A 12,016-nucleotide genomic window follows, 5' to 3' on the forward strand; every position below is an offset into this window, starting at 1 on the left:
GAAAATTACCATATCATTCATGATATTTGGCTTTCTTTATCGATAGATTGATAGATATGACTATACTGTGGCACGGGCACAAAGCTCCATATGCAGAAATAATATGCTTCACAATCAGTGCTTTTGTATGTTGTAGTTTCCCCGATGGGCAGATCCGGGTATGCAATTAACTTTGAGGGTATCATCATTTGTGACCATGGTTAATAAGTACGTTTTAAGACCACACTGGCTATGCCTGACGTTTCATTAAAAAAAAAAAAAAAAAAAAAAAAAAAAAAAAAAAAGTTTTGGTGGCTCGGCGGAGGTTCTTTTCACTCAGTTTTTTTTCGACTACCTCAAAATCATCCTCGTTCTCTTGGTTTTCTTAATTACTTTAATTTTTTTTTCGTTTTTAATCAAACGACCATAGTTAGATTTCGGATCGAGGAGAAGCATTTTCAGTTAAATAAAATTACTCCACATTTTGTCAGATTAAAACTAAACCTCAATGATCATCAATTTCACATCAACATCATTTCATCAATAATCTAAACTTGCTTTAAACAAGGAAACTTTCCTATTTTAGCATGTTTCCAAAAATTTTCCTATGTAATTTTCAAGGGCATGTCCTCGAAGTTAAATTGGGCATGCCGATCAAAATTACTTGGGAAAGTTTGCGAAAACATGCTAAAATATGAAAGTTTTCTTTTTTAAAGCATGCCCGTTTTAACTTCGAGCGCATGACCATTTGTAACCCTAGTTAGATTTTAGGTTGAGGAGAAGTATCTCAGTTAGAAAAAAATTGCTTCTCATTTTGTCACATTAAAACTTTATCCAATTCCATCAATTAACAAAACTTGCTTGAAAAACTGAAAATCTTCCAACTTTAGCATGTTTACGCACCCTTTCCTATGTAAATTTCAAAGACATGCCCAATTTAACTTCAATGACTTGACCATTTGTAACCCTAGTTAGATTTTAGGTTGAGGAGATGTATTTCAGTTAGATAAAATTACTTCTCATTTTGTCACAATAAAATTTTATCCAATTCCATCAATTAACAAAACTTGCTTGAAAAACTGAAAATATTCCAATTTTAGCTTGTTATTGAAACCTTTCTCATGTAAATTTCAAAGGTATGCCCAGCTTAACTTCGAGGACTTGACCATTTGTAACCCTAGTTAGATTTAAGGTTGAGGAGAAGTATTTCAGTTAGAAAAAAATTGCTTCTCATTTTGTCAGATTAAAATTTTATCCAATTCCATCAATTAACAAAACTTGCTTGAAAAGCTGAAAATCTTCCAATTTTAGCATGTTTACGCAACCTTTCCTATGTAGATTTCAAAGGCATGCCCAATTTAGCTTCGAGGACTTGACCACTTGTAACCTTAGTTAGAATTTAGGTTGAGGAGAAGTATTTCAGTTAGAAAAAAATTGCTTCTCATTTTGTCACATTAAAATTTTATCCAATTCCATCAATTAACAAAACTTGTTTGAAAAGCTTAAATTCTTCCAATTTTAGCATGTTTACGCAACCTTTCCCATGTAAATTTCAAAGGCATGCCCAGTTTAACTTCGAGGACTTGACCATTTGTAACCTTAGTTAGATTTAAGGTTGAGGAGAAGTATTTCAGTTAGAAAAAAATTGCTTCTCATTTTGTCACATTAAAATTTTATCCAATTCCAACAATTAACAAAACTTGCTTGAAAAGCAGAAAATCTTCCAATTTTAGCATGTTTACGCAACCTTTCCCATGTAAATTTAAAAGGCATTCCCAGTTTAACTTCGAGGACTTGACCATTTGTAACCCTAGTTAGATTTAAGGTTGAGGAGAAGTATTTCAGTTAGAAAAAAATTGCTTCTCATTTTGTCACATTAAAATTTTATCGAATTCCATCAATTAATAAAACTTGCTTGAAATGCTGAAAATCTTCCAAATTTAGCATGTTTACGCAACCTTTCCCATGTAAATTTCAAAGGCATGCCCAGTTTAACTTCGAGGACTTGACCATTTGTAACCCTAGTTAGATTTTATTTCAGTTAGATAAAATTGCTTCTCATTTTGTCAAATTAAAATTTTATCCAATTCCATCAATTAACAAAACTAGCTTGAAAAGCTGAAAATTTTCTAATTTTAGCATGTTTACGCAACCTTTCCCATGTAAATTTCAAGGGCATGCCCAGTTTAACTTCGAGGACTTGACCATTTGTAACCTTAGCTAGATTTGGTTGAGGAGAAGTATTTCAGTTAGAAAAAAATTGCTTCTCATTTTGTCACATTAAAATTTTATCCAATTCCAACAATTAACAAAACTTGCTTGAAAAGCAGAAAATCTTCCAATTTTAGCATGTTTACGCAACCTTTCCCATGTAAATTTAAAAGGCATTCCCAGTTTAACTTCGAGGACTTGACCATTTGTAACCCTAGTTAGATTTAAGGTTGAGGAGAAGTATTTCAGTTAGATAAAATTGCTTCTCATTTTATCACATTAAAATTTTATCCAATTCCATCAATTAACAAAACTTGCTTGAAAAGCTGAAAATCTTCCAATTTTAGCATGTTTACGAAACCTTTCCCATGTAAATTTAAAAGGCATGCCTATTTTAACTTCGAGGAATGACCATTTGTAACCCTAGTTAGATTTTAGATTGAGGAGAAGTATTTCAGTTAGATAAAATTGCTTCTCATTTTATCACATTAAAATTTTATCCAATTCCAACAATTAACAAAACTTGCTTGAAAAGCAGAAAATCTTCCAATTTTAGCATGTTTACGCAACCTTTCCCATGTAAATTTAAAAGGCATTCCCAGTTTAACTTCGAGGACTTGACCATTTGTAACCCTAGTTAGATTTAAGGTTGAGGAGAAGTATTTCAGTTAGAAAAAAATTGCTTCTCATTTTGTCACATTAAAATTTTATCCAATTCCATCAATTAACAAAACTTGCTTGAAAAGCTTAAAATCTTCCAATTTTAGCATGTTTACGGAACCTTTCCCATGTAAATTTCAAAGACATGCCCAGTTTAACTTCGAGGACTTGACCATTTGTAACCCTAGTTAGATTTAAGGTTGAGGAGAAGTATTTCAGTTAGAAAAAAATTGCTTCTCATTTTGTCACATTAAAATTTTATCGAATTCCATCAATTAATAAAACTTGCTTGAAATGCTGAAAATCTTCCAAATTTAGCATGTTTACGCAACCTTTCCCATGTAAATTTCAAAGGCATGCCCAGTTTAACTTCGAGGACTTGACCATTTGTAACCCTAGTTAGATTTTATTTCAGTTAGATAAAATTGCTTCTCATTTTGTCACATTAAAATTTTATCCAATTCCATCAATTAACAAAACTAGCTTGAAAAGCTGAAAATTTTCTAATTTTAGCATGTTTACGCAACCTTTCCCATGTAAATTTCAAGGGCATGCCCAGTTTAACTTCGAGGACTTGACCATTTGTAACCCTAGTTAGATTTAAGGTTGAGGAGAAGTATTTGAGTTAGAAAAAAATTGCTTCTCATTTTGTCACATTAAAATTTTATCCAATTCCATCAATTAACAAAACTTGCTTGAAAAGCTAAAAATCTTCCAATTTTAACATGTTTACGCAACCTTTCCCATGTAAATTTCAAAGGCATGCCCAATTTAACTTCGAGGACTTGATCATTTGTAACCCTAGTTAGATTTTAGTTTGAGGAGAAGTATTTCAGTTACATAAAATTACTGCACATTTTGTAAGATTAAAACTAAACCTCAATGATCATCAATTTCACATCAACATCATTTCATCAATAATCTAAACTTGCTTTAGACAAGGAAACTTTCCTTTTAGCATGTTTCCAAAATTTTTCCTACGTAATTTTCAAGGGCATGTCCTCGAAGTTAAATTGGGCATGCCCATCAAAATTACTTGGGAAAGTTTGCGAAAACATGCTAAAATATGAAAGTTTTCTTTTTTAAAGCATGCCCGTTTTAACTTCGAGCGCATGACCATTTGTAACCCTAGTTAGATTTTAGGTTGAGGAGAAGTATCTCAGTTAGAAAAAAATTGCTTCTCATTTTGTCACATTAAAACTTTATCCAATTCCATCAATTAACAAAACTTGCTTGAAAAACTGAAAATCTTCCAACTTTAGCATGTTTACGCACCCTTTCCTATGTAAATTTCAAAGGCATGCCCAATTTAACTTCAATGACTTGACCATTTGTAACCCTAGTTAAATTTTAGGTTGAGGAGAAGTATTTCAGTTAGATAAAATTACTTCTCATTTTGTCACAATAAAATTTTATCCAATTCCATCAATTAACAAAACTTGCTTGAAAAACTGAAAATATTCCAATTTTAGCTTGTTATTGAAACCTTTCTCATGTAAATTTCTAAGGTATGCCCAGCTTAACTTCGAGGACTTGACCATTTGTAACCCTAGTTAGATTTAATATTGAGGAGAAGTATTTCAGTTAGAAAAAAATTGCTTCTCATTTTGTCACATTAAAATTTTCTCCAATTCCATCAATTAACAAAACTTGCTTGAAAAGCTGAAAATCTTCCAATTTTAGAATGTTTAGGCAACCTTTCCCATGTAAATTTCAAAGGCATGCCCAATTTAACTTCGAGGACTTGATCATTTGTAACCCTAGTTAGATTTTAGTTTGAGGAGAAGTATTTCAGTTAGATAAAATTGCTTCTCATTTTGTCACATTAAAATTTTATCCAATTTCATGAATTATCTAAACTTGTTAAACAAAAACAATCCAATTTTGGCATTTTTTTTTCAACTTTTATCCTGTATTTTTCAGTCTGAACTAGATCCCATGCAAATTTCAATCATGTAATTCGGTAGATTGTAAAGCTAAATCTCAGCAGTTGAATAACACCGAAATTGTAATCTTACAATAAAACAATAAAAGCGTAGATTCGAAGAAAACTAACATACCGAAACCTTCTACAAGGAAGATAAACGTCAAGAATAGCGTGTTTCCAGAAGGAGACACGCTACAACAAGAAGAAAGACATTTTTTTATTTATAATTTTATGCTATTTTGTGTCCTTTTTCGCATTTTAGACAATTCATCCCCAGTCCCCCTCTAATGGTCTCATATAGCCCTAGACTATAAAAAAAAACTAACCAAAAAATTAAGAAATTTAATTTTATAATATACAGACATCAATGAATCATATTCCCTTGTTTTTTCCCTTTTTTCTGTTTTGAAATCAATCTTCATCAATAGTTTAGTTGTTTTTTTTTTTTTTGTTTTTTTTTAATAGCCTAGCGATATGAGACAATTAGAGGGGAACTGGGATCTAATTTCCTAAAACACGAATAAAACCATAAACAGGAGCATTAAATTAGCTACCTAAAATATCCCTCTGTTTGTTCTAGCAAGTCTTCTTCTGAAGAGCCGCTATTCTAGACCTTCACCCACAGGAAGCATAACAATAAAGACAAATCAAGGCACTACCCAGAAAAAAAAGACACTGCAAAGGCTTAGCCCAACTTTCTTGTAAAGAGATCCAAGCCTCATGGCTTCGACTATAATTTTCTTCTTTTTTTCTATTTCAGACTCCTTGGAGTTAAAATAAATTATATATAAAAATTAAATTTACAAATTAAATTTTTGAAAAATAAATATTCCCTTCTTATCCTCAGCGGAAAAACTCTGATGGCTTCGTGATGTGTATGTTTGAGTGACCCTGCACTTAATTGGACACTACTGTCATTATAGGTGCTTTTTAATCACAAATGACGGGTAGTTTTAATTGAAAAGAACTCAAACTGCTTTCTATGAGAACTCGTTCCACTAGTTTACGTTATTTTTCTGTAGTCCTCTGGTTTTAGTCTTTCAGTGTGTGGGGGCAATTTTACTATAATTTCATAGCTGAGATTCAGCTGTAACCATCTACCGAGGTATATTTTTGAAATTTGCATTCCGTTTTCATTAGATTGAAAAATATATTCAAATTCGTCAGAAACATGGGGAAAAGGGGGATTTTCCTGTTTTTCAAGAAAGTTTAGGCCATTCTCTAAGAAAAGGTCCAAGCAATATCATAATTCTCGCACGGTGAAAGAACATATCTGAAACTAATGAATTCCGTGATATTAGTATGTTGTACTTTCGGTGCAAGCTAAGCTGTAGCCTTATCGCAAGATAGCGCGTTCCTAAGAGAACGGGAACCTTAAGATGACATCTTAAGATTGTCTTTAGCTAGCTAACAAAAAACATAATGAAAATTATGAAAAACACCCACCTGAATAAGTACAAACTCAAGGTGTGTATGCAATAGACCAAGCGCGGCATATTCTTTCTTTCATAGATGTCTGTAGTTTCCGGGTAGAATATTTCAGGAAATTTAACATTCCTCATCGCTTGCAAGAAATGGTTGATGTTGTCAATATGCCTGAAAATCCATTGAATGGTAACATACATAACACACAGAACAAGATAAAACAATTTTCGAACATTATCGCGCCATACTCCATTTTTCTCAAAGACTATCTCTAAATAGTTCTTTAGTATCAGTCTAAATCCTGCTTTGTATGGAGGATTTAATCAATGGGAGAGGGGGGCCTTAAAATTAATTAAAACGGCCAAATATATTAATTATTTCAGGATTTCAAGGACAATATCACAACGGTAATAAATACAACGAGGTTACGTGGAAGAGGGCTGCGATCTTAAAGTTTGTACTGCAAAATGTTTGACCACTCTGAAGATATTTAAAGCTTGTCGACTATGCTTCATTTTTTTCTAGTAAGGAAATATGACCTGGCACTGACACTTAACTAGTAACAATAATTAGGTTCAAATCAATAAATCTTATATTGAAAGCACTGGCTCTGGTACCGCTCGGCCGATATATATATATATATATATATATATATATATATATATATATATATATATATATATATATATATATATATATATATATATATATATATATATATATATATATATATATATATATATATATATATATATATATATATATATATATATATATATATATATATATATATATATATATATATATATATATATATATATATATATATATATATATATATATATATATATATATATATATATATATATATATATATAAAAAAAAATATATATATATATATATATATATATATATATATATATATATATATATATATATATATATATATATATATATATATATATATATATATATATATATATATATATATATATATATATATATATATATATATATATATATATATATATATATATATATATATATATATATATATATATATATATATATATATATATATATATATATATATATATATATATATATATAAATCTAGGGAGAAACAGGCCCTCCGAAATTGACACCACAGCATAAAAATGTCTATTTACCGATGGTCCTTTAGCTAGTTCCAAAACTAGGTTTAATATAGGAGATGTATTTTTGATATTATTAAAATACTAAATATCTAAAATAAACTTCAAAATTTTAAATTTGAGGTAGTCGAAATAATGAAAAACCGTCTTAGATAATAAAAGTTTAATTTTTGGGAGAAATAATTGTTACGAAAGAGTAGTTTCTGCCGCGAAGCGGCACTAATTTTGAAATACATCACTAGAAAGTGCCTTATATTTGCCTCTTGGATACACATTTTAGAGAAGCATCTTAGAGAAGCTTAAAACCCAGCATTGTGCCTTGAAGGGTCTAAATTAAAAAAAAAAAATCAATTTTAGCAACTATGTTTTGTTTTTTGTTTATTTACTAATAAACAGATTAGGTGAACGATCTGAAATAGCATTTTCTTGCATGATGTGTCTAAAAATTATGGGATTTACCACTAGTTCATCCATTTTTCTTTGTATTTGCTTCTCAGAAAATAAGGAAAGAAAATTATAAGGAACGAAAATGTAAGGAAAGAAAATAGCCTTAGAAAGCAATGCTATGCCGTGAAGCACCAAGAACTTTCTGATGACCATAAAGGACAGTCAATTCCACAATAGAATAAAATTTTAGAATATAGGATTTCATAGTTGTCATTTCCGTTTTTTAAGCGACTAAAAGTAAATGTGAGTATGCCAGGAAGCAGCAGAATTTTTTAATTTAGCACTACGAAGTATCTTTTTCCCTTGGAGTTTTCTTTTTCATACTTTTTTTGTGATTACAACAGCTTAAATTAGCCTAATATTATAAAATTATTAGCCAAATCAGCATGTTAAATCACAACCAAATTTGATGGAACTACAAAATCTACCAAATTTGACTATTAACAGGAACCAAATCCACACGTTAAATCACCAAATTTGGAAATGGACGAAAATAAATAACAAATAAATAACAATTTGACGAAAAATTTACTAAATGGTTAAAAGGATAGGGGTAACACACCCTTCCCTACCCCCAGGATGCTGCTGCTCCCATCGAAGCCCATTAATTGACAGTAAGAGCTCATTATCCCTAAAGAATATACCTAAGCTTCCCAGAGCTGTCACTGTGGGAATGGAATTTCATTAGGGTACAGGAAAGCCCTTGCTAGATTACATGCTGAATTTGTGGAATATCATCACATATAGCAATTTAGTTGGCAGGTGTTGGCGAAGAGAATGGGAAACTAGTAAGACTCGAAACTCCATGTTCCATGAAGTTCCATGAAGAAAAACAAAAAAAAAATCAAGGAAGCAATCTAGCAACATGTAGACTAAACAATACCGTCCTTTGTATAGTTCTAAATAATTACTACCTGTGTAGCTATACTCCACCTACTATATCTTAGAAACTATCAATTATCAAAGCTTAGCTTAAAAATATTTGCAACATTGAATACTGCCACCAAATTACCCACATTTATATTTGTCAATACTATGTCTGCTCGCAATTGGGTTAATTTGGAATATAGGACCCTGATGAGACAGCTAAGAAATAAACATACTATCCAATTCAGTCTGTTGTCTTGATTCGGACTTGATAATAAAACAACAGCAGTCAAAACAACACAAAGGATACCGGAAAATGACGTCTGAAACCAGCTTTTACGTCTTTTGCTCGCTATACAGCACTTCGGGAAATCTGAAGTTCAGATCCATATTTAATAGATGTACCCTTCTTGTTTTAAAGTTTCGTTTTCATTTTCCAAATCTGTGTTTTTAGGCTTTCTTTTGGTATATGTTTAATAATAACCCTATTCCGTTGTACCCCCTTCTTGAAATAGGCAAAATAGCGAAGCGTGGCACCCGGAGTAGTGTCTAATTACAGGAGGGGGACCTATTTCAGACATCGATAGAAATGAATGGGAAGAAAACTACAAATGCAGGTTTCCCTGATCACCATCTATTATACATTATATCTATTATACCACATGGAAAATTAATTTTTCTCTACTTACTCTGTCTAAATTTTCTTAACAAGTGTTTCATTAGTTTGAATATTTCATCCATATACAATGGTAAGTATTTAAATCCACAGACAGTTAATAACAGAGGCCTAATTGTAATCGCAGATTTTTAGCTTGAGTCTAAACTTGGAAAATGGGCTACTGCCCAATCCTGGAAAAAGGATCTCAAAATTGAAGTATCTCAATCATGGGCAGATTGAATCACTGACATGTGTTGTGAGAAAGAGTAATCATATTTAAATAGGCTTGGCTATAAGATTGAAGTCAACCAATCCCAACCATCTGCATCAAGTCCAAGATTTAGTACCTGCTGCCCTTGCTTAGGGAAGATACATTTTAGTCAAAATATTTGTCCAAGATCACACAGTGTCTAAGCACTACGAGTTTTTTCCCTAGATCCTCTTTCATGTAGTGGATATCTGGCTGTTCCAGCCACTTTCACGCATCACCCCTCCCACCACTCATATCCGTCAAACTGACCTCTACAGTAGGTTCCACCTTCTCCCTAATGGCCCTCATAGATGACTTTTACAAAGTTGCCAACTAGAACCCAAATAAAAACGTTCACGTTCCTTTTGGCTATCTAACACAAGAGAACTGTCTGAGTAGTCACCAACAGTCACTGTTTAAGCCTTTTCAGTTTCTTTTTCACCCGCATTGCTGTCTTCTCGACAAATCTCTTCAAAGCCTGCTTCTTTGTTTTGCTTGCTTTTGTTGCTTCATTTTTTCTTTCTTGCCTTTTCTTTACCTTTCTTGTAGCAAAGACAGCTTCAATCTTGGCCTTCACTGATGTATCAGTAAGCACTTTTGTTCTGCCCTCCTTTCTCTCTTGAAGCGTTTTGTTTTCTTGGTGGTGCTGTGATGTGGTTGTACTTGTTCAGGTGTGACTATTTTAGTTCACAATGGCTGCAAAATCATAGGGCTTACTGAATAATTGGGTGAGAGGATAGGAGTGCGGGTAGGGATGGGGTTGGAGTTAAAACCTCTGAAGAATTTGGCAATTTGCCACCAGCCTCATGGGCTAAAACAAACATTTGGTTGGTATGTATTTAAGAGCACAGATCTTCATTATCAAAACAATCTAGATTGAAATGGGATATACCTTCTAAGTCCCTTCTGGATATTTGATGGTACGAAAGCTAAGGGGAAAGATTTTTCGACCAACCCAGCTGTGATGCAAATGGTGACAGTTCTTCGCGATGGTAACGGTTGCTATATAAAAAAAATAATAATAATTTTGATAATTAATTCTGTTAGGAATACGTAGCTGTTAGATATTTCAACTGTTATACAAGGGTTCTGAAATCCCACAGCCATTTTGTTCCTACCAGATTTCTACTTCTCTTTATGAATAACGAAGAAGACCAGCGTCGAGCCAGCGACTCGCAGAGTTTCTAACCCGCGAATAGGCCCAAATCTTTTGTAAATTAAAGCTGAGATTTGAGAAAGACTGATCAAAACATAATTTTTTGCGGTCAACAATGATGGCACCGCCACAATTTTTTCCCCCACTGGTCCACCCTTATCGGCACGGCGCCAGAGTCTAATTCTAGTTTCTCACTAGAAGTTTCTCGAAGTCTGATTCTAGGATCTGATGAAAAAATATGTTTTAGTCATTCTACTGCTGCACCCCCCCCCCTCCATCTCTACTCAGAGCCAACTCCTGGCTTTTCAACTGAACATTAAAGTACACTATAGCCGTTAATGCAGATCGATGAAATGGAGTATTCAAAAGAACCACTCTAAAGAAAAATTTAGACCAAAAAATTCCCCAATTAGGAATTTGAGACCCCCTTTCCCAAAGGAAAAATCTTCTGATATTCCCTCGTCTAAAACGTGGCTATTTGATCTTATATAGGCATTAAAAAATTCATATTCAACGAGGTAAGTGTCTCGCAACACCTTAACAAGAAGGGGGAGGGGGAAGTCCAAGAAAATTTTGACAGACCTGAACTAAAAAAAAAAATAATGGTCATAGTTGCATTGGGCAGGGTTGAATACCAAAAATATCGAACACAGCAAAGACAGAATCGTAAATTAAATCTGTAATAGTAATAGAACTTTTCGTTGTGCGTGTGTACATTTCTTTCTAAGCAAGAAAAATATTTTTCTTGCTTAAACAAGAAAAATATTGCCAAAAAGAAAAATATTTGTTTTACCTTGAAAAATCATTACGAACAAGAAAAATCGTGCTTTACCTTGAGTACAAATTACTCGTTTAAATTGAAATTTAAAAAATTGATCCAAACTACAGTAACTCATTATCAAATTTCGTAACAACACACTCTAAGGCATATCAAAGCTAAAATGGGAAAAAATACATTAAAAATCGGATATTACCTGAAATGAAGTCCACTAGACCTATATCTTTCTTGATTGACGTCAAAAATCTTAGTCCTAGATGCTATTCCAGGAGCGAAAAAATTTCCAAGTTTGGCTAGATAGACGCCGTTCCTCAGACTTTCCTCTAGATCACCAATAGCTGGTAATTCTTCACGTATACAAGCTTCTATCCATCTAGAAAAAAATAAAAGTAAATAATTATTTGAAGTTTGCTTCTATCATGAGTTTCTATATAACGGTAAATAAACAAAACTAAGTTTTTCCATATCATAGGCAGCGCAATCGCGCTGCCTAAGTAAAAAACG

At 32.4% G+C, this 12,016-nt stretch overlaps 1 protein-coding gene across 2 annotated transcripts in view; it reads right to left on the reverse strand.

The window, feature by feature from the left end:
• Positions 1–12,016, reverse strand: part of LOC148950527 (ras GTPase-activating-like protein IQGAP3) — a 171,841-nt gene that overhangs the window by 81,938 nt on the left and 77,887 nt on the right. For both annotated transcript variants that reach the window (XM_089092454.1, XM_089092455.1), the window contains exons 3-4: positions 11,709–11,885; positions 6,224–6,373 (exon numbers count right to left, since the gene is read on the reverse strand). In XM_089092454.1, coding sequence (XP_088948580.1) covers positions 6,224–6,373; positions 11,709–11,885 — 327 coding nt within the window. The remainder of the gene's footprint in view (positions 1–6,223; positions 6,374–11,708; positions 11,886–12,016) is intronic.

The sequence above is a fragment of the Artemia sp. Qi Xiang Cuo genome, chromosome 7 (assembly GCF_049724085.1).
Source record: "Artemia sp. Qi Xiang Cuo chromosome 7, ASM4972408v1, whole genome shotgun sequence".
In the NCBI taxonomy this organism is placed as follows: Eukaryota; Metazoa; Arthropoda; class Branchiopoda; order Anostraca; family Artemiidae; genus Artemia; species Artemia sp. Qi Xiang Cuo.